The following is a 25,358-nucleotide window of genomic DNA, read 5'->3' on the forward strand; positions in this document are numbered from 1 at the left end:
TCGGCCACATACTGGTATGTTATGTCACACACCCCACATACATTAATATAGAGAGACTATACAAACTGGGGGCTCAGCCAGTATCTAAAAAACACAAGTCAATTGGCCAGAGCTCCGGTACCTCCTAGTCTCGCTAGGAGCTATGATTCGTTGGGTCTCTCCACTCGTCCAGCCAATCGGCAGCGTCCTCCGGAGCCTCAAAGAACCTGGTTCTCCCCCGGGCCTCCACCCTAAGCCGCGCCGGGAACAACATGGCGTATTTGAGGCCCTTGTCTCTCAATCGCTTTTTAACCCCTAAGAATGATCTACGCTGCTTTTGAACCGCCTGATTAAAGTCCGGAAAGAAGCTGATTTCCGAATTGTCAAGTCGTACAGGTGGTGCTACTTTGGCCGTTTGTAATATAATGTCTCTGCCCCGATAGTTCAGAAGGCTTGCCAGTATGGGGCGAGGAGGGGCTCCCGGCTTCAGTCGCCCTCCCGGCACCCGATGGGCTCTTTCGATGACAAAGATGTTGGATAGGCCTTTGGGCTGAAGGCGATTGGTGATTAGGCTTTCCACAAATAGGTCTGTCGCTTGTCCCTCTGCTTTTTCAGGCACACCAAGGATGCGCACATTGTTGCGCCTACTGTGGCCTTCGTAGTCGTCCAGCTTTCCTTCAGCGAATTTTCGAAATGCTTGTAGCTCACGTACCTCAATCTGCAGCTGGTTAGTATCATCTACGAGGCTTGTCGTGGTGATCTCCAGTTGCTTTACCTTCTCGCTGTTGGTGGCCAGATCGGCCCTAATTAGCATGACATCCGAGGAGATCGCGTCCATTCTCTGCTCCAATAATGTACTGATCCCTCCGATGGCGTCCAGCACATCCTTCAAGGTGTGCTCTGGGGCTCCTACATCCGGTCATTCCCCATCTTTCTCTTTGAGTGTGTGCTGTGCGTTCATGGCTGCCTTCGGGCAGGTGTATCTGTCCAGTTTGTTGTTTTGAGTGGTGTTAGGGCCCCTCATGTTTGACATATCTGTCGGGTGAGCACGGGTCAGTGCGGGTCACTGTATCACGGATCTGGCAGCTGCCCCGGGTGTTGGTGAGGTGCTTGCTGAGTCCCAGGCACCGGTGGGCCCCGCTCACCCGCCCCCTCTTGTGTTGGGTACCACCGCAGCTGTCTTGGTTGTCCACAGCGGGTGCGAATGAGGGAATATTAACGATAAAAAAGGCATATTGGTATACTGTGTGTGCATTCTGAAAATTGATTTACCCTTCTGACCTCATGATGATGTTTTAATTCGATTGTCTTCTGTCTATCAAAACAGAGCTACATAAGTAACCGCTACCACTCATTGAACTAAAGTGAGCAACCTCAAATCTGTTCTCTTTTGTTACATTTTATATTGTTTCTTCTATAGTTTTTGTTAATGCTTTTTAAGGACTTTACATAGAAATAATGACACATTTAAAATATCCTATAAATAAATGACAAATGTAGTGGAGAATGTTGGGTTGTCATCTCCTTGAGCCAGTCTCTAAATAGATGAACTTTATTTGCATTTCCAGTTTGTTAGTATGATGTTCTTAATAATGGTGAGTGAAGCCTTTTGCAGTCAAGGTTTTTAGGTGACCTGAAATGCAGAGTTGGGGAGGTCCTGAAGGATAAAAATGATTCTTAATGTTTCACCCTTTTGATGATTTTCGAACGTATCCTATCTTTCAATTGTCCTTTTAAATATAAGGCTTTTCCACAATAATGTGTCCTTTATCAGCCTAAATCTAGAAGGAAAAGAGCCAGGTGGACTGTCTCACGACCACGGCGGAACAGAAAGTGCTCTAGTGAAGAAGAAAGCCAGGATTCTGCAAGCGAAGCAAATTCTGAAAAGAATTTCAAAGTTAAAGAAGATGGGCAAGAATCCTCTGCGCCAGCAGAAGATGACGAACCTTGCAAAAAATGTAGCCTTCCCAACCATCCTGAGCTGGTAAGTGTATGAACTATAAAGAAGATTGGTTTAACAATAAACTTGAGCAGTCTGTTCGGCACATCTGAATCCCTCCTTAGCTGTGTCTTAAGTGACTGGCTGTCGAAAAGAATTAACAAGCATTTGCAATGCAATAGATCTTGAATTTGTCAGAGTTAGATCTATTGGCGTTGTAAATGACAATGTCTTTAATCTTTGTTTTGGTGTAGAGTGTAGTGGATGTATGAACAGACACACATCTGCAGCACTGCCAAGAGGACTAAGAATGAGGAATTACCACTGGGATTAGAGAGACAGCTGCAGCACTGCCTTTAGGACTTAAATGTGGAAATTACTGTCTGGACCAGAGAAGTAGCACTGTGTAGAAGACTTAGAATGAGGAATTACAGACTGGACCAGAATAGCAGCTAGCAGCACTGTCTAGAGGACTTTAAATGAGTAGTTACCGACTGCAGGAGGGAGCAGGGCACAGCACCCAAGAAGAACGGAGGCTCACTGACAGGTCAAAGTTGCTTGCCTCCATGTTGTTCTGCTGTGGAACCATAATAATAATAATTCGTATTTGTAAAGCGCAAACTTATCAACGCTGAAGGGTTTCAAGGGGTGCTGGGGCCGTCATTGGAGATCAAGAGTGCTATTGCCTAGAGTCACATGATGCTGAGCTGCAGCCGGTGCTGGGAATCGAACTGCGGGCCCTGCCTTCGGAGGCAAGGTGGTCCTAATGGTCATATCTTAGCCACAGAGAAAAAGTTCAAAAATACGTTATACCAGCTGCCAAGTCATTTCATCATTGTGCGAGAGAGATTCCAATGCATATTTCACCTGGGGAAACAAAAGATAAAACTAAGTTGTAGAGTCCATTTTTAGGATGTGGTGATCATGGATTCCAAAAAGCTTTTCCTTTTTTCCTAATCATATGTTCATTATATTTAGGTTACCTTATCATGTTCATATTGTCCTGATGAAGCCCCGCATGTTGAGGTCCTAATTTACCATCAAGCAATAGTCGGGTCGAAACATTGACTTTCCCAACATCTTGGCCTGGATTGACTTGCTGAACCCTCCTGGGAGGTGGATTTGGAATCCATGATCCCCACACCCTAAAAATGGACTTGAGTAAATAAAAAAAGAGTATTTAGTTTCAAACAGGCCTACTACACTGGTCCTAACCTTGTAGGCAAGTCATCCAGTGCTTTATCATAAAATAGAACAGTTTTCTTTTCTTTCACTCCTATTTTTCTATTTCACCTTGCAAAGAGCACCGTAAAACAAACACTTTTCGATGCACTGTCTTTGAGCAACCTACAGAATTCATGTTTCCATTGATATATTCATTATTGTTTTGAATCAAAATATAAAGAATATTTATTTGGTCTCTACAACAAAGTTTTGTCTTTTGTTTCCCCTGGTGAAATAGGCATTGGAATCTCTCTGGCAGAATAACCAATTGACTTGGCAGTCAGTATAACGTATTTCTGTACTTTTTCGCTATGACTAATTTATGACCATTAGGACCACCTTGTTTTCTATATTAAACTGTACCCAGGTCCTTTGGTTTACCATGGGTTACCTCATTATTTTGTAATGGCTCAGAGTCACCCTTCTGACTGCTGCGCCACAGCTCTCCCTCACTATAACAAACAATTCTACGGCAGGTCTGGAATTCTGAGCCCACCTAGAAGTGCTTGATGACTTTGGTGAAGCAGGGCATCCCATCTGGCATTGACGAGCCACTGAACCCCCTTTGCCCCTCATGTGGTGGAAAATACGAAAAGGTTGCACCCTCCCAACATGCAAACACACACTCTCTCCACAGTGCGATTCACGTGGAGGGCAGGGACAGACATGACCATTGCAGACCATTATTTAGATAGCTCATGTTTCTCCGAGTAGCAATGTGCCAAAATCTACGGTGACTTACATACACTTCGCAAGTTCAAATCCTGTTATGGCCTAATCAGACTTCAATCTTTCCGAAGTTGGTACATGGAGTACCATTAAATAAAGGATTCAGAATTTAATTGGGGCTGTTCATAGCATCCAAGGATATCCTAACTTGCTGAGTTGCCCCTCTCTGCTAAGGCCTCCAACAGGCAGCGTCTGGTTTGATTCTCAATTGTATTGAGCTTCTGGTGCAGCAGAAACACAATCCAATAAATAATAGCGTTAAGTAGTCGGGATGTGCAGCTCAAAGATTGCAGAGGGAAGAGTTAGTAATGGTGGGATGTGCATAGCCCAACCCCCCCCCCCCAACCCCCTCACCCCCCTCCACTCCTCCGGTGAGCATAATCTATGAATGATTCAAGAACAGAGGGTAGGGGTAGATAGACAGCGTCACCTTGAGAACACGTGATATACAGGGCGACAGAGTAAAGCAGTCGGGTCCAAGGAGGAGTAATCATCCTTGGTAACACTAAACATTAATATATAGATCTACAAGATAATGCCTGGTGGGATATGTGGTTGGGGGATAGGGACAGTCTTGGGGAATACAAGAGCGCAGCTGGTGCCCAGAAGCACATGAGATCAGCTGGTGCATGTGTAGGTGCAGCAATTTTTCAGGTGCATAGGAGGACAGCATGGAGCCTCGGGGGAGGGGCGGAGAGAGCTCTGCATCAACTTGCCTCTCTGGAGGGAAGCTATACAAGAAGACAGTGGAGGGCAGCTTGGGTGGAAGTGAAATATTTGACGGATGCTGTGTAGACGTGAATAAGTAAAAGTGTTATCGGGAGAAAAGAGGGTTAAGTAATTGCATCAAATTAAACAATCACCCAGCAGCCTTTGCACACAACAGTTGACTGGTATATTCTGCTTGGTTGCCAGTAGTGAGTTTTAAGAATCTGTCGCTCAGCCATGCACTGAAAGCGAACACATCAACACACACATATCTGTTCCACAGTAGAACCAAACACAGAGAGATCTTAAACAGCAGCCATATCTTGCAACTTAGTCAACCTCCAGAGATTTTCACTCCGCCGACATATCCCCAAGCATGCATTTCCAGAAACAGATGTGTACACCCCCCTCACACAACCACAGACGTTGCCGTCAGGGAAGTAGCAGGCAATGGTGTAGCAAGTGCAGTGCCACAGGGGCCCAGTCACCTGCTACAACCTGTTTTGTTGTTTTTACTTTACGACCCAGCCAGTGGTGAGGAGGGGGGTTGCTTGATTACACAAGGGCCCTTTACACATTTGATACACCACTGGTCCAAGTTTATTTTATGAGAGGGTTTTCTCCCTCTCAACCTCGCCCACCAACCTACATGTTCTGCAATTCAAGAATGCTGTACTTCGATCTCCAGTATGATCCCACAGGTGCATTGTGTCATAGATTACCTCCACTCCCCGAATAGTCATTGATGTCCCAAAGAAACCACACAGTAAAAAGAGAAGGGATGTCTGACAAGGACACTCTAACACTTTTACCCAAGTTGAATCATGATCTTAGCAATGAAGCATAAACAGACCCCCATTAGTTCTTGGACTTGTAATCAACTACCCCCCGCCCCACCCTCTCACCCCCCGCATTGAGAAAAGGGTCACGAGGCTGGGGAAGGCTGAATGACACTACACAACGGAAGCCCAATGACACACATTGGGATGCCAGGCTAACGATTTAAGGCCTGGGGGAGGAGGCAGGGGTCAGACTATTTACACAGACCAGAGAGAGAGAGAGAGAGAAAAGAACACAAACAAACAGCACTTGAGATACTGGTCTCTTACGACTTCAATGAAGGAAGAAAAGTATGGCCTATTATCAAGGCACAGACACCCCTCCCTGCATATATCACTCGGAGACATGATCCGAGGAAAAGCCCCGCATACAGCCTCAATGGTGTCTGACACCATACTACCATATGAGAAATAACGTGTGCGTCACAAAAGGTTAAAAGCTGCAGTGTGCCTCGCAACGGGCTGTGTAACAACCTCACGTGGGAGTACGGCTTGCACGATCCTCCAATGGAGCAAGGGGTAGTTTTATCTATCAATCAATCAATCAATCAATCATGCCATTTGTATAGCGCACTACTCACCCGGGAGGGTCTCAAGGCGCTTGGGGGGAGGGGTATGCTACTGCTCGAACAGCCAGGTCTTGAGTTGTTTCCTGAAGGCGAGATGGTCCTGAGTCAGCCGAAGGTGGATGGGGAGGGAGTTCCAAGTCTTGGCAGCCAGGTAAGAGAAGGATCTTCCTCCGCCGGTGGCTCTTCGGATGCGTGGTACGGCTGCGAGGGCGAGGCTGGTGGACCGTAGCTGGCGGGTGGGCGTGTAGAAGGTCAGGCGGTCGTTGAGGTACTTGGGGCCCAGGTCGTGGAGAGACTTGTGTGCGTGGGTGTGGAGCCGGAACGTGATCCTCTTGTCGACGGGGAGCCAGTGCAGGTTCCTCAGGTGGCTGGAGATGTGGCTGCGTCGGGGGACATCCAGGATGAGTCGGGCGGAGGCGTTCTGGATGCGCTGGAGTCTTTTCTGTAGCTTGGCTGTGGTTCCGGCGTAGAGGGCGTTTACGTAGTCCAGTGGGCTGGTGACGAGTGCCTGGGTGACAGTCTTCCTTGTCTCGGTCGGGATCCAGCGGAAGATTTTGCGAAGCATACGCAGGGTGTTGAAGCACGATGAGAAGACGGCGTTGACTTGTCTGGTCATTGAGAGGGAGGGGTCCAGGATGAAGCCCAGGTTGCGTGCGTCATCGGTTGGCTTGGGTGCGGTGCCCAGTGCTGGGGGCCACCAGGAGTCGTCCCAGGCGGAGGGCAAAGATCCCAGGATGAGGACTTCCGTCTTGTCCGAGTTCAGTTTCAGGCGGCTGTCCTTCATCCACTCGGCGACGTCTTTCATCCCTTCGTGTAGGCAGGTTCTGGCGGTGTCGGGGTCCCTGGTGAGGGAGAGGATCAGCTGGGTGTCGTCAGCGTAAGAGATGATGTTGAGGTTGTGCTGGCGTGCGATGGCTGCGAGAGGTTTCATGTAGATGTTGAAGAGGGTGGGGCTGAGTGAAGATCCTTGCGGGACGCCGCAGATGACTTCGGTGGCCTCGGAGCGAAACGGGGGGAGGCGGACTCTTTGTGTTCTTCCGGCAAGGAACGAGATGATCCACTCCAGTGCCTTCTCTTGGATACCGATGTTGCTGAGGCGCTGGACTAGGGTGCGGTGGCAGACCGTGTCGAACGCAGCGGAGAGGTCCAGGAGGATGAGGGCCACTGTTTCCCCCTTGTCGAGCAGGGTCCGGATGTTGTCGGTGGCTGCGATGAGGGCGGTCTCGGTGCTGTGGTTGGCTCTGAAGCCGGACTGCGAGGGGTCGAGGGATCCGTTCGTTTCGAGGAAGGCGGTCAGCTGTCTGTTGACGATCTTCTCGATGACTTTAGCAGGAAAAGGGAGGAGCGAGATGGGGCAGAAGTTTTTGAGATCGGTGGGGTCCGCTGTAGGTTTCTTCAGGAGGGCGCTGATCTCGGCGTGCTTCCAGCTCTCCGGGAAGGTGGCGGTGTTGAAGGAGGCGTTGATGATGTTCCGGAGTTGGGGTGCGATGGTGGAGTCGGCCTTGTTGAAGACGTGGTGTGGGCAGGGGTCGGTCGGTGATCCGGAGTGGATGGTGTTCATCGTGCGGGCTGTGTCTTCGGTGGTCACCGTGGTCCAGGTGCGAAGGGTGGCGGTGGGGGGCGTTGGTTCGACGGTTGGGTGCGTGGGTGGGGCGCCGAAGCTGTTGTGGATGTCGGCGATCTTGCGGTGGAAGAACGAGGCGAGGGAGTCGCAGAGGTCTTGTGACGGAGTGATGTCGTTGGTGTCGGTCCTGGGGTTGGAGAACTCCTTGACGATAGTGAAGAGCTCTTTGCTGTCGTGGGCGTTGTTGTCCAGTCGTTCCTTCAGGGATTTCTTCTTGGTGGTGCGGATGAGCTGGTGGTGCTTGCGGGTAGCGTGTTTGAGGGCGGTCATGTTGTCGGTGGTTCTGTCGAGGAGCCAGGCTTTCTCGAGGGTGCGGCAGGTCTTCTTGGAGTCCTTGAGGTCGTCGGTGAACCAGGATGCCTTCTTGCTTCTGGGTCTGCTGGGAGGGTTCTTTAGTGGCGCGAGGTCGTCGGCGCAGGCAGTCAGCCACTGTGTGAAGTTGCGGGCTGCTTCGTTGGGGTCCGTTGTGTTGGCGGGTGGGCTCTGGCTGAGGGAGGTGGTGAGCTGGTCTGCGGTGATCTTGCTCCAATTCCTGTGAGGTACCTGTTGCGGGTGGTGGTGGGTCATGGATCTTTTGAAGCTGAAGTGGACGCAGCTGTGGTCGGTCCAGAGGAGTCCGGTGGCGTGGCTGAAGGTGATGTACTTGCTGGAAGAGAAGACGGGATCAAGCGTGTGGCCGGCGTAGTGGGTGGGGGTGTTGACCAGTTGCCTGAGTCCGAGGTTGGCGAGGTTTTCCAGCAGGGCGGTGGTGTTGCGGTCCTTGTTGTTCTCCAGGTGGAAGTTGAGGTCCCCGAGGAGGATGTAGTCAGTGGAGGGGAGGGCGTGCGGGCTGATGAAGTCTGTGATGTCTTCGCTGAATTGTGTGCGTGGTCCCAGGGGTCTGTAGACGAGGGTGCCTCTGAGGGTCGTCTTAGGGTCGGTGTGAATCTGGAAGTGGAGATGTTCGGCTGCGGCGAAGTAGTCGTTGGCGTCGGTCGTGATGCGGATGTTGTTCCTGTGAACGATGGCGATGCCACCTCCGGTCTGGTTGATGCGGTCCTTCCTGATGATCTTGTACCCGTCCGGGATGGCGATGGCGATGTCGGGTGCAGAGGAGGCATTCATCCAGGTTTCCGTGAGGAAGGCGACGTCCGGTGATGTAGCGTCGAGGAGGTTCCAGAGTTCCACGGCGTGTCTGTGGACGGAGCGGGTGTTGATCAGGATGCACTTGAGGTGGTTGCTGCTGGTGTTTGTCTTGGCGGGTGCGGGGCAGGTTCGGAGGCAGGTGAACTTGCAGGTGCAGCAGGCGAAGGGTCCGTGGGTGCGTCTCAGGGTGGCTCGGCAGCCGGCGTGGGTCCGGCCGGCATTGAGTGCTTTGAGAGTGGCGGCGTCATAGGTCAGTCGGGTCGTCTTGCCTCGGCGGGGAGGGTGCTGGCGCTGGGCGCGGGCCAGGCGCAGACGGGCTTACCTTTGGCGCACCTTCGGCGCTCCCGCTGCGCGCGTCCGCTGCGCGGTCGCTCTGGGGGCGTCATAAGTAAGGAGCCGGGAGGGAGGAGCAGCTGGGTGGCGGGAGCGGGGCGGCGAATGGAATCAATCAATCAATCAATACATTTATAGAGCGCACTACTCACCCGTAGGGTCTCAAGGCGCTAGGAGGGGGGGGGTGCCGTTACTGCTCGAACAGCCAGGTCTTGAGCTTCTTCCTGAAGGAGAGGTGGTCTTGGGTCAGGCGCAGGTCGGTCGGGAGGGAGTTCCAGGTCTTGGCGGCCAGGTAGGAGAAGGACCTTCCTCCTGTTGTCGCTCTTCGGATGCGTGGGACGGCGGCGAGGGCGTGGCTGGATGATCTGAGGTGGCGCTTGGGAGCGTAGAAGTTGATTCGGTTGTTGAGGTAGCTCGGGCCTTGGTCGTGTAGGGCTTTGTGTGCGTGGGTGAGGAGACGGAAGGTGATTCTTTTGTTGACGGGGAGCCAGTGCAGGTCTCTCAGATGTCCGGAGATGTGGCTGTTTCGTGGGATGTCGAGGATGAGTCTGGCTGAGGCGTTCTGGATCCGCTGGAGTCTCTTCTGGAGCTTGGCGGTGGTTCCGGCGTAGAGGGCGTTGCCGTAGTCCAGTCGGCTGGTGACGAGGGCCTGGGTGACAGTCTTCCTGGTCTCGGTGGGGATCCACCAGAAGATCTTCCGTAGCATGCGTAGGATGTTGAAGCATGACGAGGAGACGGCGTTGACTTGTCTGGTCATGGAGAGGGAGGAGTCCAGGATGAAGCCCAGGTTGCGTGCGTGGTCCGTCGGTTTGGGTGCGGTGCCCAGGGCGGGGGGCCACCAGGAGTCGTCCCAGGCGGAGGGCGAGGAGCCCAGGATGAGGACCTCCGTCTTGTCTGAGTTCAGTTTCAGGCGGCTGGTCGTCATCCACTCGGCTACATCTCTCATCCCTTCGTGCAGGTTGGCTCTGGCGGCGGCGGGGTCGTTGGTCAGGGAGAGGATCAGCTGGGTGTCGTCGGCGTAGGAGATTATGTTGAGGTTGTGTTGGCGTGCAATGGCCGCGAGGGGGCTCATGTAGACGTTGAAGAGGGTGGGACTCAACGAGGATCCTTGAGGGACGCCGCAGATGACTTCGGTGGCCTCTGATTTGTACGGTGGTAGGCGGACTCTCTGTGTTCTTCCGTCGAGGAAGGAGGTGATCCATTCCAGTGCCTTCTCCTGGATTCCGATGTTGCTGAGGCGCTGCACTAGGGTGCGGTGGCAGACAGTGTCGAATGCCGCGGAGAGGTCCAGGAGGATGAGGGCCGCTGTTTCTCCGTTGTCCATCAGGGTTCGGATGTCATCGGTGGCGGCGATGAGGGCGGTCTCGGTGCTGTGGTTGGCTCGGAAGCCGGACTGTGAGGGGTCGAGGGATCCATTCGTCTCGAGGAAGGCGGCCAGCTGCTTGTTGACGGTCTTTTCGATGACTTTGGCCGGGAACGGGAGGAGCGAGATGGGGCGGTAATTCTTGAGTTCGGTTGGGTCCGCTGTAGGTTTCTTGAGTAGAGCGCTGAGTTCTGGGTGCTTCCAGCTCTCCGGGAAGGTGGCGGTGTCGAAGGAGGTGTTGATAATGTCCCGCAGGTGGGGTGCGATGACAACGTCGGCCTTGTTGAAGACGTGGTGAGGGCAGGGGTCGGTCGGAGATCCGGAGTGGACGGAGTTCATTGTGCGGATGATGTCTTCGGTGCTGATCGAAGTCCAGGCGCGGAGGGTGGTGGTGGGTGGCGTTGCTGCGGTTGTGGAGTGCGTCGGTTGGATGCTGAAGCTGTTGTGTATGTCCGCGATCTTGTTGTGGGAGTAGGAGGCGAGGGAGTTGCAGAGGTCTTGCGACGGGGTGATGTCGTTGTTTCCGGCGTTGGGGTTGGAGAGCTCTTTCACGATGTTGAAGAGTTCCTTGCAGTTGTGTGCGTTGTTGTCCAGCCGGTCCTTGTATGCATTTTTCTTGGTGGCGCGGATCAGTTGGTGGTGTTTCCGGGTGGCGAGCTTGAGGGTGGTCATGTTGTCCATTGTTGGTTCCCTTCTCCATACTTTCTCGAGGGCTCGGCAGTTCTTCTTGGAGCTCTTGAGTTCGTCGGTGAACCAAGGGGTTTTTCTGCTGCCGGGTCTGCTGGGCGGGGCCCTCAGAGGGGCGAGTTCGTCCGCGCAGTTGCTGATCCACTTCGTGAGGTTGTCGGCGGCCTGGCTGGGGTTCGCTGAGCTGGCAGGAGGGTGCTGGTTCAGGGAGGCGGTGAGCTGGTCGGCTGTGATCTTGTTCCAGCTTCTTCGGGCAACCTGTTGCTGGTGGTGGTGGATCGTCGTTCTTTTGAAGGTGAAGTGGACGCAGCTGTGGTCCGTCCAGTGGAGTTCTGTTGCGTGACTGAAGGCGATGTCTTTGCTGGATGAGAAGACGGCGTCGAGTGTGTGTCCGGCGAGGTGGGTGGGGGTGGACACCAGCTGCTTGAGTCCGAGGTTGGCGAGGTTGTCGAGCAGGGTGGTGGTGTTGCGGTCGCTGTTGTTCTCCAGGTGGAAGTTGAGGTCCCCCAGGAGGATGTAGTCGGCGGAGGGGAGGGCGTGCGGGCTGATGAAGTCGGCGATGTCCTCGCTGAATCGTGTGCGTGGTCCCGGGGGTCGGTAGATCAGGGTGCCTCTGAGGGTGGTCCTCGGGTCGGTGTGGATCTGGAAGTGTAGGTGTTCGGCGGTGGTTAGGGTGTCGTCGGTGTTGGTTGTGATGCGGATGGTGTCTCTGTGGATGATGGCGATGCCTCCTCCCATCTGGTTGGTGGTGCGGTCCCTCCGGGTGATCTTGTAGCCCTCTGGGATGGCGATGGCGATGTCGGGCGCTGAGGAGGCGTTCATCCAGGTCTCCGTGAGGAAGGCGATGTCAGGGGCTGTGGTGTCGAGGAGGTTCCAGAGTTCGATGGCGTGTCTGTGGACGGAGCGGGTGTTGAGCAGGATGCACTTGAGGTGGTTGCTGCTGGTGTTCGGCTTGGCGGGTGCTGGTGCAGGGTAGGTCCGGATGCAGGTGAACTTGCAGGCGTGGCAGCTGAAGGGTCCGTGGGTGTGCTTCGGGGTGGCTCGGTGACATCCCGGGATGCCGCCGGCGTTGAGTGCGAGGAGTTCCGCGGCGTTGTAGGTTCGTCTGGTCGGCTTCCGTCGGTGGGGGCCAGGGGTCCTGGCCCTGGGCGCGGTCCAGGCGCGGACGGGCTTACCTTTGGCGCGCCTTCGGCGCACAATCGGCGCGCCCGCTGCGCGTCAACGCTGCGCGTTCGCACGGTCGCCATATATGGCGAAGTGCGCGGGGGGCGGAGCAGCTGGGAGGCGGGAACGGGGAGGGTACTGAAGGAAAAAAGGGGCGGGGTTAGCGGCGGTGGCGGGAAGCGGGGAGGGAGGACGAAGGGCAGCAGTACAACAGGAAAGCAGGAAGGAAATTACAAGAACTTAAGAAAAACAGGCAATACAGTTAGACAAAACAATTATAAAAACAGCAAAAAACCACAGGGTCAGGTCAGGCTATCACGGACCACGCCGCTCGGAGGCAGGGGGCGTGGTCACGCGGCGGCAGCGAGGTAGACCGGCAGGGGGGGCACTCGCAGCAGCTGGTGGCCGTGCGGCGCGGGGGTGTCCTAGAACTAGGGGGGCGGGGCCGCAGAGAGGCAGCGGCGGGAAATTCCAAGAAGCAGCGGGAATTTCCCAGGAGCAGCGGGAAATTCCCAGGAGCAGCGGGCAGCGAGCGAAGGAATCTGCAGGCAGGAGGCGGCAAAGGCAGGCAGGAGCGGCAGCAGTGAGTGGGGCGACCAAGCCCTGTGAAGGGCTGAGCGGTCATCACTGCAATGGTATGGTTTTTCCCCAGTGTGTGTTCGCTGATGAATCCTTAATTTTGAAGATTCACTAAAACTACTTCCACATTCACTGCAATGGTATGGTTTTTCCCCAGTGTGTGTTCTCTGGTGCGCTTTTAGGTTTGAAAATTGACTAAAGCGCTTCAGACATTCACTGCACTTGAATGGTTTTTCTCCAGTGTGTGTTTGCTGATGATTCCTTAAGTTTGAAGAATCACTAAAACGACTTCCGCATTCACTGCAATGGTATGGTTTTTCTCCAGTGTGTGTTCGCTGATGATTCCTTAAGTTTGAAGAATCACTAAAAAGACTTCCACATTCACTGCAATGGTATGGTTTTTCTCCAGTGTGTGTTCGCTGATGATTCCTTAAGTTTGAAGAATCACTAAAACGACTTCCACATTCACTGCAATGGTATGGTTTTTCTCCAGTGTGTGTTCTCTGATGCTGTTTTAGGTGTATTAATTGACTAAACCTCTTCAGACATTCACTGCAAGGATATGGTTTTTTTCCAGTGTGTGTTCGCTGATGATTCCTTAAGTTTGAAGAATCACTAAAACGACTTCCACATTCACTGCAATGGTATGGTTTTTCTCCAGTGTGTGTTCTCTGATGCTGTTTTAGGTGTATTAATTGACTAAACCTCTTCAGACATTCACTGCAAGGATATGGTTTTTCTCCAGTGTGTGCTCTCTGATGCCATTTTAGGTGGGATAAATATATAAAGCTCTTCCCACATTCATTGCACTTGAATGGTTTTTCCCCTGTGTGTGTTCGCTGATGACTCATGAGTTTAGATGATTACGTAAAACTACTTCCCCCTTCACTGCAATGATCTAAAGATAGTTAAACCAACTGTAAGAAACTGGCTCTATATATACTGCACCAAAGTGAGGTACAGTGTGTAGAGAGACAAAGGTTCTCCAGAGGTTTGGCAGAGGTTAAAGTTAGATAGAACCTTACTCTCTAATGTGGTAGCTTGGTCGAGCAGTACGGCAGTATCAGAGGACAGTGTAAAGCATTTGATGCACACACTCAGTCAGCAAATGGATTCACCCAATCAAGAACTGAACTCTAGGCCAATTGTTTTGTGTAAAAAAAAAATACAGTTTTATTTCTAGAACCAAGCAAGCCTGGTACAGGTAAGAATCAACATACTTTTCAGTAGTAAATTACTTGTATGAACACAGTTCAGAATTGTAGTGTAACTTGTATTCTCCAGTATTAGGGGTGTCTTTCATAGATTCACATGCTTGAATATTCCCCGTCGTCGAAGTGGGAGTCCCAAGGTACATAAAATAGTAGTAAAATATATATATATATATATATATATATACATATAGAAAATTATATAATTATACATATACATAAGAAATGTAATACATATAAAATATATAACGTAAAGTTAAAAGTACCATAAAACTGAAAGAAGGCCCATAGAAGCCTTAAAGGGAGAATTCACTTTAGTAACATATCATAGTCATTATAATAGTCCACATTCCAGCCATTCAGGCAACAGCACTCTCTAGAACCTTCTCCTCAGAAGCTCAAGCCCTCAGATTTTCTACCGCATGTCGTGTGAAGGGAGTCTCCCTGAGCTCTCCTCAGTTTCTTCAACTCTTTTGCTCATTTCAACTGTCAAGATGTCTTCAACTAAAAAATCTTTATTTAGACCTTGTTCATCCTGTGGAAAGCTTCGCCTTTTTCATGAAGATCCTCACAGTAAGTGTTTTACTGTCTTTATCCGGACCATGAAGTAAAAAACTGCAAGTTTTGCAGGACCTTCTCCTCAAAGACTTTAAAGGATAGAGAGGCCCGTCTCCTTCTGTGGCTACAGAAGTTGAAGACTTCCGAAGATCCTGTATCTGAAAGAGACACGTTAGTGATAGATTCCTTACCTTAGAATATCCCCAGGCGTCAGACTGGATCCGGAAAATTTTTGCGTAGCAATACCGCTGCGCGCCTGCAGGCATCGTCCGCGGCTCCGCGTCCGTCGTCGGCGTCGTTAGCACCGGAATGACGTCGTCGGAGTACTTAGACACCGCCCATGCGCGCTGACGTCAGTGTAGGAGAGTGGGGTCTGCAATCCCATGGCCACCCCAGATTTTTGCTTTTTGCTTCACTGGTTTACGACTTTCCCTGGCTGTGGGCCTGCTAATCAGACCCACAGCCTAGCTGATCTCTCTCTAAATTGACAAGCATGTACTTTAGGTGCATTTACTAATTGGTACTGGGCCACCTTATCAGTCCCTGTACAGTATACCTTAGGTATCCAGGGAATAGGTGTACCCAGGGCCTACCAGGGGCTGAAGCATGTATTATGCCACCCCTGGCTGGCCATCTAAATCTGACACAACTGGCTGCACGACAGCTGGGGCAAGGTGGTGTAAACACCCTTTGCTATAGATATAGTATACCTATATCTAACCCTAAAATGGACACATATATTCCTATCAGTCACTCCTATGGCAGGCCTTATCAATCCTGAAGGCAGAGTGCTTGGAATTATGTGAGATGGTGCTCTTTCATGAGCTGAGCCCGTTTGCAGCTTGCGGAACCAAGTCCTAATAGCTGTTCCATGATAACGCTATACCATATACTCTTAAGTGCATTATAATCCTCGCGGTTAAATGCTAACTTTGGCATAGCATTATCAAAAGATGTCGAGTAAGGTGTCATACGAATTGGAATACTAACCCCTCGCCAATTCTGGCGACGGGGTTAGCATTCCACCCTTCTAGAGGGACACGACATGGATGTAACTGTAGACCCCGGTTAAAGTTAACTCGAGCCTCAGCATCACAAAATGGATGCTGCCACCACAGACACAAGTCTGACCTCCTGCTGCTGGGAGTCCTTCCAGCGAGGGTGGCTTGGACAAAGGGTTTCCTGCCTTGGGAGGTGCTAGCACCACCCCAGACAGGATTTTGTGTATTAGGTAGGCTCAGGCTGAAAGGAATGAGACATGCCTGGGGCACACAAGGTGCCCTGTGCATACACCGGTTCCAACCAGTGCAGGGACACTCCAGCCCCAGCTCTGGCTGGAAACTGGACAAAGGAAAGTTGGTGTAGCCACCCCCCTTCCTGGTCCCACCCAGGGGAGGGACCTAGTCGTAGTGCATCCCCCTTTAGCCGGATAAAGGTAGGAGCTGGTCCCATTCCAGATTAGTTTAATCTTGACAACCTTCCACGAAGAAACTCTTGACCTTCGACCTCCTGATCCATCAGAAGACTGAAGAATCTCCCCTATGTCAGGGAGTGACCATCATGCTTCGCAGGCACCATCAAGCTTCTGTGCGGTTTGCTGCAAAGTCCTTCCAGCCCGGAATCCGACGACCCAGCTCGACAAGACCCGGACCTCCAGACCTCTCTGACCTCTACCCACATCCACAGCACAGCTGGGACCCGTGGGTGCGACGAGCAACGTGGAGACGGCCATCTTGAAGAAACCTGCACAGTGCTTCCAGCACGACCCCCGAGGGTTCCTCGAGTGAGTGCATCAGGGCCTGAGAAGCCCTACACCGACGCAGCTCCTGCACCAAAGACCAGCCCCCCAGCATCCTCGTGATCTGCGTGGGGCCCTTTTGCTTGGTTGCTGCCCTTCCTGTTGTCTGGTCACTTGCCAGCTGGCTAGTGACCTCTGAGACGACGACCCGAAGATTTCGACACTGCTAGTCTGGTCCCCCAGACTGGCCCTTGCTTCCTTGTAAAAGAGGAGCACCCCGGACCCTCCTGGTCCACCCAAGACGCCATCTTTGTTCCACCGCGTGGCTTGCATTAGCCAAGGCCTGTTGTCCAGATCGACGATCCGACACCGCCAACAGCAGCAGACTACGTGGGACAGCTCGTGCCTCCAGCCTGGTCGTGAAGAGCAGCTCCTGGTCCGCGCAGCTACAGAGAGAAGCGACCCTTCCTTCACCTGAACGCGGCGACAGCTCCTGGTTCCCTCCTGGTTCCCTCCTGGTTCCAGCACCGTCACTGGCTAGTGACCAAGACTCTGTCCCCTTCCTTTTCAGGACTTCCTTCTTCCTAGTTCCATCCTTGGAACCACCGGACTCCTCCATCTGGCTGCCTGCCAGCAACTTCTTGTTTCAGGCATCACCGGGATCAACGCAGCAAACCTGACACTACTTCAGCCCTATGCACCCGCAGCCTGTGGGTTAGGTAACTAAAGCTTCTAGGTCCTGAAGTCTGTGTCCACTATCCTAGTGTCCAGGTCCACTGTTGTTTTCCCTCCATCCAGCCGGGTTCGTCCGGAATCCGCAACTTTGTAAACTGTTGCATCCTTAGACGTTGGTACGCATCCCGCGTGAGAGTTTCCACTCTGCACGTGAGTCCCGTGGGCCTCCTGCTCCGTACTTACCTAGTTCGTAGCGTAGTCCCAGCGATCCTCCAGCCTCTGGATCTCCTTACAGTACTTTCTTTCCTCGCATTCCATTGTTTTGAGTATATGGTTTGTCGTGCCCCTAAGGCACACGTGTAAATATTGTGCGAACTCGTATTTCCTTTTTAGTATTGTCATGTGCTTAGCCCTCTGATCTCATAAAGAGTTCAGAGGTGTTGTTATTAATAAATAGATTGTTTATTTTCATAACAACCTGTGTGGTGTCCTTTCATTTGGTATTCAAGGGGCTATACTATGGTAAAACAGCTGGCTTCACATGCCAAAAGAGATTAGCCTAAAAGACTGCTTTTGTCCACGCTACTAGGATAGCTGGTCTATACGGTTGACTTTACAACCAATCACCATAAGGGTTGTTTGGACTGATACAAGGTGATCACTAGAATTAGTGAGCATCATATATCAGGCCAACTTCTCACATTGATGTGCAGCGGTTGGGATTTGAGCTTGCTGTTGTTTTACCACGTATAATCTTGCAAATATCATTTGAAAAATCACATAGGTACCTAGGTACATATAACAAGCTTAGAAATACTCTGAGTTCTACTGAACCAGCTGTTGTAGTAGAAAGGGCCTAGCACACCCTGACTACAACTCTTAGCAAGGGATCAGTAGGTAAACCCATAGTGTAGGTAGGTGCATCACTTACACCACACTAGAAGCATGTCTACCCATGGAGAGTCTTCAGAAACTCCCCTTGTGGTTGTTGACCCTCCACAGGTCACTTCCAGATATGCAGCCCTTAGCTTCCAGGAGATGAGACAATTGTGTACCTCCAGGAAACTAAAACAGGGTTCTAACCCTACCACTCCTTTTCTGTTAGGTCTCTTAAAGACTTATGATGCTAGAAAGGCTTCTCATACAGATGGGAGCATGCCCCCCTTAGAAGGTGCCCTTGGTGATCCAGACCTCCATGACACAGTAGATGTAGAAGAGGAGGAGGAGGAAGAAGAGGAAGTCTCTGGGAATGAGGCAGACAATGGTCCTGAGCTAGTCAGCAGACTTACTAGGGCCAACTTAGACCTACATAGGGAAGGATCTGGGGGACCCCCAGCACTGACCCTAAGCAGGCCTAACATTGGAGTTAGAAGAGATAGGTCTCATTCTAGGGACTCAAATAGATCTGTGCACTCTCATGGCTCTGCTCAGAGGAGAATGACTTCCCCCCAGAGGAGAATGACTTCCTCTCAGAGGAGAGAACATGAAGCAAGGATGAGAGAAGCTAATCTGAGGATCCAGAGGGAAGAACTTGCCCTTGCCAAAGAGAAGCTTGCCTTTGCTATAGAGCAACAGTTAAGTGGGGTAGTCCCCACTGGTGGCAGCAATATCCCTAAGGATAAAGACAGGAGTTTTGATACTAGACACCTGAGTAAAATAGTGCCTCCCTTTAAACAAGGGGATGACATCCACAAATGGATGACTGCTTTGGAGAGGGCCTGCACTGTCCAGTGCATCCCCCAGAGTCGGTGGGCAGCTATATTGTGGCTCTCCTTTGAAGGTAAAGGTAGAGATAAGCTCCTCACTACTAGAGCTGAGGATGCTAACAATTACCAAGTCTTGAAGAATACACTGATTGATGGGTTTGGCTTAACAACTGAGCAGTACAGGTTGCTGTTCAGAGACACCCAGAAAATTCAGTCTCAAGATTGGGCTGACTTTGTTGATTGTGCCACTAAGGCTTTTGAAGGCTGGTTACTGGGAAGTAAAGTTACTGATTACACAGGATTGTATAATCTAATTATGAGAGAACAAATCTTAAGTAATTGTCAGAATCAGTTGTTGCATCAGCACCTTATTGACTCAGATCTGACCTCTCCCCAAGAATTGGGAAAGAAGGCAGACAGATGGGTCAGGACAAGGGTCAAGCAGCAGAACCAGAACCAGGGTGGTGGCCAGAAGAAAGCAGATCCCAAGGGTAATGAGAATAAGCAAAATGACCAGAAGTCTTCAACAGGGCCCCAACAATCTAAAGAGGGTGGGTCCCAGAATTCCCAGAATTCCCAAAAGAAGAAGAATAATGGTCAGAAGAAACCATGGTGCCAATACTGTAAAAGTAATACTCACTGGTTTAGTGAGTGCACCAAGAAAGGCCCAACTCCTACCACTACTGCCCCTAAGGCATCTGCACCCCCTAGTACAGTTAGTAGTGGTAGTAATCCTCCTAAGGCTAAAGTGGGGTCAACCCTGGGAACTGAGGCGGGCTCTGACTTAGTCAGAACACCTACTCAGGCTGTTCTTGTTTGTACTGGGGACATGGATATGACCCCTACAATAAGTCCCAGTACTCTGGGCAAGTACAGGCAGACGCCTTTGATTAATGGAAAAATGGCTCAGGCCTACAGGGACACGTGTGCCAGTGTCACTATGGTGACACCAAACTTTGTGGACCCTGACCAGGTAATACTGGGATCAGACTACCTGGTGACCAATGCTAGCAATGCCACAACCTCCCATAGTATGGCACTTGTTAACTTATCCTGGGGAGGGGTAAATGGCCTCAAAAGGGTTGTTGTTAGTTCAGACCTCCCAGTGGACTGTCTTTTGGGCAATGATTTGGAATCCTCCTTATGGTCAGATGTGGAGTATAGGACTCATGTGGAAATGTTAGGTTTGTCAGCACATGTCCTTGCTGTGACTAGGTCACAGGCCAAGAAATGCCCAGCTGAACTAGTGCTGGATCCTGGAAGAATGGACCCGACACTAACCAAGAGAAAGAGCAGTAGGGGTAAGGTTCACTCTTCCCCCCTGCCTCAGGTGATGGATCAGCTCTCTCAGGAGACTGACCCCAAGACCCCAGAAGGAACTGTCCTAGAAGAGCTTGAGCCTGAACAGGTTGAGTTTCTTGGGACAGGGGGACCTTCCAGGGCAGACTTGAGGCAGGCACAGTTAGACTGCCCATCTCTTGAACCCCTCAGATAGCAGGCTGCTGCTGAGGCTGCAGGGAATGCTACAGGTGCCCATAAGGTATATTGGACGATGGACTCCTATACTCTGAGGCAAGAGACCCCAAGCCTGGTGCTACCAGGAGGATGGTCATCCCCTTGTCTCTTAGAGGTTTCCTTCTCACCTTAGCCCATGAAATTCCCCTTGCAGGTCACTTAGGCCAGAACAAGACTTGGGACAGGCTTGCCCCACACTTTCACTGGCCTCATATGTCTGAGGACACTAAGGACTTTTGTTGTTCATGTATCACCTGCCAAGCCAGTGGCAAGTCAGGTGGCACAACAAAGGCCCCCCTTATACCACTACCTGTGGTGGGGGTTCCCTTTGAGAGAGTGGGGATTGACATTGTTGGACCAATGGACCCCCCAACAGCATCTGGGCACAGATTTATACTGGTGGTAGTGGATCATGCCACCAGGTATCCAGAAGCTATTCCCCTTAGAACCACTACAGCTCCTGTTGTGGCTAGAGCCCTGGTTGGAGCTTTCTCCAGAGTGGGGTTCCCTAAGGAGGTGATCTCTGATAGAGGTGCAAACTTCATGTCAGGATACTTGACTGCTATGTGGAAGGAATGTGGTGTCAATTACAAATTCACCACACCCTATCACCCACAATGCAATGGGCTTGTTGAAAGATTCAACAAGACCCTCAAAGGGATGATAAAAGGGTTACCTGAAAAGCTTAGGCGAAGATGGGACATCCTTTTACCCTGCCTTCTGTTTGCTTACAGAGAGGTCCCACAGAAGGGGTTTGGTTACAGCCCTTTTGAGCTTTTGTTTGGACATCCTGTAAGAGGACCCCTATGTCTTGTGAAGGAAGGATGGGAGTTACCTCTCAAAAAGCCTAAACTTGACATAGTGGACTATGTACTTGGTCTCCGCTCCAGGATGGCAGAGTACATGGAGAAGGCATCTAAAAACCTGGAGGCCAGCCAAGAACTTCAAAAAGCTTGGCATGACTAAAAGGCTGTCCTAACTGTTTACTATGCAGGACAGAAGGTGTGGGTGTTGGAGCCAGTGGCCCCAGCAGCTCTCCAAGACAAATGGTCTGGACCCCACATCATCATTGAACAAAAGGGAGAAGTCACCTACTTGGTGGACATGGGAACTCCCAGGAGCCCTCACAGAGTACTTCATGTGAATAGGCTCAAAGCATTTGTTGACAGGGAGGACATGGGCTTGCTCATGGCGACAGATGAGGGACAGGAGGAAGAGAGTGACCCTCTCCCAGACCTGCTCACTCAGAACCCTGATGATGGGGTCAGTAGATGGTGTAGTCTTTTCTGACAGCCTCACTGAGCATCAACAAAAGGATTGTAAGCAAGTCCTTCAATCCTTCAGACAAATGTTTTCTCTGACCCCCAGCCAGACAAACTGGTGCACACATGAGGTGGACACTGGAGACAGTCTGCCTATAAAGAGTAAAATCTACAGGCAACCTGACCACGTCAGGGACTGCATAAAAACTGAAGTACAAAAGATGTTGGAATTGGGAGTCATTGAACCCTCAGAGAGCCCTTGGGCTAGTCCTGTAGTTCTAGTGCCTAAACCTCACACCCAGGATGGTAAGAGAGAGATGAGGTTTTGCGTAGACTACAGGGGTCTCAATGCTGTCACTAAGACAGATGCCCATCCAATACCTAGGGCAGATGAACTGATAGATAAGTTGGCTTCTGCAACTTTCTTAAGTACATTTGACCTAACAGCTGGTTATTGGCAAATCAGGTTAGCTGAGAATGCCAAGGCCAAGACAGCATTTTCTACCCCAGGAGGTCATTACCAATTTGTGGTGATGCCCTTTGGTTTGAAAAATGCACCTGCCACTTTTCAAAGGTTGGTGAACCAAGTTCTCACTGGGTTGGATGACTTCTGTGCAGCATATCTAGATGATATTGCTGTCTTTAGCTCCACCTGGGAGGATCACCTGATCCACCTGAGGAAAGTTTTAGAGGCCCTGCAAAAGGCAGGCCTCACTATCAAGGCTACTAAGTGCCAGATAGGGCAGAGTCAAGTTGTATACTTGGGCCATCTTGTAGGTGGAGGCCAAGTTCAACCTCTGGAGAGCAAGATACAGGCCATAAAGGACTGGGCTCCTCCAACCACCCAGACACAGGTCAGAGCTTTCTTGGGCCTGGCTGGTTATTACAGAAAATTTGTCAGAAATTATGGATCCATTGTGACTCCACTTAATGACCTGACAAGTAAGAAAATGCCAAAGAAAGTTCAGTGGACAGTTAGCTGTCAGAAGGCATTCGATGACCTAAAGCAGGCCATGTGCACTGCACCTATTCTCAAGAGTCCAGACTACTCCAAACTTTTCATTGTCCAAACAGATGCTTCTGAGTTGGGTGTGGGAGCTGTTCTATCTCAGCTGAATATTGATGGTCATGACCAGCCCATTGCTTTTATAAGTAGAAGGCTGACCCTTAGAGAGAAACGTTGGTCAGCTATTGAGAGGGAGGCCTTTGCTGTGGTTTGGGCCCTGAAGAAGTTGAGGCCTTACTTGTTTGGTACTCACTTCAAGATTCAGACCGACCATAAGCCCCTCTTATGGCTAAATCAAATGAAGGGTGAAAACCCCAAACTTCTTAGGTGGTCCATTTCCCTACAGGGGATGGACTTTACAGTGGAGCACCGCCCAGGGACTGACCATGGTAATGCAGATGGTCTCTCCAGGTACTTCCACTTAGAACAAGAAGACTAACCTGGTCAAGGTTAGTTTAATGTCCCTAAGTTTGGGGGGGGGTTATGTAGGAGAGTGGGGTCTGCAATCCCATGGCCACCCCAGATTTTTGCTTTTTGCTTCACTGGTTTACGACTTTCCCTGGCTGTGGGCCTGCTAATCAGACCCACAGCCTAGCTGTTCTCTCTCTAAATTGACAAGCATGTCATTGGTACTGGGCCACCTTATCAGTCCCTGTACAGTATACCTTAGGTATCCAGGGCATAGGTGTACCCAGGGCCTACCAGGGGCTGAAGCATGTAATATGCCACCCCTGGCTGGCCATCTAAATCTGACACAACTGGCTGCACGACAGCTGGGGCAAGGTGGTGTAAACACCCTTTGCTATAGATATAGTATACCTATATCTAACCCTAAAATGGACACATATATTCCTATCAGTCACTCCTATGGCAGGCCTTATCAATCCTGAAGGCAGAGTGCTTGGAATTATGTGAGATGGTGCTCTGACATGAGCTGAGCCCGTTTGCAGCTTGCGGAACCAAGTCCTAATAGCTGTTCCATGATAACGCTATACCATATACTCTTAAGTGCATTATAATCCTCGCGGTTAAATGCTAACTTTGGCATAGCATTATCAAAACATGTCGAGTAAGGTGTCATACGAATTGGAATACTAACCCCTCGCCAATTCTGGCGACGTGGTTAGCATTCCACCCTTCTAGAGGGACACGACATGGATGTAACTGTAAACCCCGGTTAAAGTTAACTCTAGCCTCAGCATCACAAAATGGATGCTGCCACCACAGACACAAGTCTGACCTCCTGCTGCTGGGAGTCCTTCCAGCGAGGGTGGCTTGGACAAAGGGTTTCTTGCCTTGGGAGGTGCTAGCACCACCCCAGACAGGATTTTGTGTATTAGGTAGGCCCAGGCTGAAAGGAATGAGACATGCCTGGGGCACACAAGGTGCCCTGTGCATACACCGGTTCCAACCAGTGCTGGGACACTCCAGCCCCAGCTCTGGCGGGAAACTGGACAAAGGAAAGGGGGTGTAGCCACCCCCCTTCCTGGTCCCACCCAGGGGAGGGACCTAGTCGTAGTGCAGCCCCCTTTAGCCGTATAAAGGTAGGAGCTGGTCCCATTCCAGATTAGTTTAATCTTGACAACCTTCCACGAAGAAACTCTTGACCTTCGACCTCCTGATCCATCAGAAGACTGAAGAATCTCCCCTATGTCAGGGAGTGACCATCATGCTTCGCAGGCACCATCAAGCTTCTGTGCGGTTTGCTGCAAAGTCCTTCCAGCCCGGAATCCGACGACCCAGCTCGACAAGACCCGGACCTCCAGACCTCTCTGACCTCTACCCACATCCACAGCACAGCTGGGACCCGTGGGTGCGACGAGCAACGTGGAGACGGCCATCTTGAAGAAACCTGCACAGCGCTTCCAGCACGACCCCCGAGGGTTCCTCGAGTGAGTGCATCAGGGCCTGAGAAGCCCTACACCGACGCAGCTCCTGCACCAAAGACCAGCCCCCCAGCATCCTCGTGATCTGCGTGGGGCCCTTTTGCTTGGTTGCTGCCCTTCCTGTTGTCTGGTCACTTGCCGGCTGGCTTGTGACCTCTGAGACGACGACCCGAAGATTTCGACACTGCTAGTCTGGTCCCCCAGACTGGCCCTTGCTTCCTTGTAAAAGAGGAGCACCCCGGACCCCCCTGGTCCATCCAAGACGCCATCTTTGTTCCACCGCGTGGCTTGCATTAGCCAAGGCCTGTTATCCAGATCGACGATCCGACACCGCCAACAGCAGCAGATACGTGGGACAGCTCGTGCCTCCAGCCTGGTCGTGAAGAGCAGCTCCTGGTCCGCGCAGCTACAGAGAGAAGCGACCCTTCCTTCACCTGAACGTGGCGACAGCTCCTGGTTCCCTCCTGGTTCCAGCACCGTCACTGGCTAGTGACCAAGACTCTGTCCCCTTCCTTTTCAGGACTTCCTTCTTCCTAGTTCCATCCTTGGAACCACCGGACTCCTCCATCTGGCTGCCTGCCAGCAACTTCTTGTTTCAGGCATCACCGGGATCAACGCAGCAAACCCGACACTACTTCAGCCCTATGCACCCGCAGCCTGTGGGTTAGGTAACTAAAGCTTCTAGGTCCTGAAGTCTGTGTCCACTATCCTAGTGTCCAGGTCCACTGTTGTTTTCCCTCCATCCAGCCGGGTTCGTCCGGAATCCGTAACTTTGTAAACTGTTGCATCCATAGACGTTGGTACGCATCCCGCGTGAGAGTTTCCACTCTGCACGTGAGTCCCGTGGGCCTCCTGCTCCGTACTTACCTAGTTCGTAGCGTAGTCCCAGCGATCCTCCAGCCTCTGGATCTCCTTACAGTACTTTCTTTCCTCGCATTC

General features: G+C 51.3%; 1 protein-coding gene across 1 annotated transcript in view; it reads left to right on the plus strand.

The window, feature by feature from the left end:
* The window catches only part of RSF1 (remodeling and spacing factor 1), a 713,574-nt gene that overhangs the window by 212,181 nt on the left and 476,035 nt on the right, over positions 1 to 25,358 (plus strand). The window contains exon 7 of the mRNA XM_078658500.1: positions 1,754 to 1,963. Coding sequence (XP_078514626.1) covers positions 1,754 to 1,963 — 210 coding nt within the window. The remainder of the gene's footprint in view (positions 1 to 1,753; positions 1,964 to 25,358) is intronic.

This window comes from Lissotriton helveticus, chromosome 8 (assembly GCF_964261635.1).
Source record: "Lissotriton helveticus chromosome 8, aLisHel1.1, whole genome shotgun sequence".
Classification (NCBI taxonomy): Eukaryota; Metazoa; Chordata; class Amphibia; order Caudata; family Salamandridae; genus Lissotriton; species Lissotriton helveticus.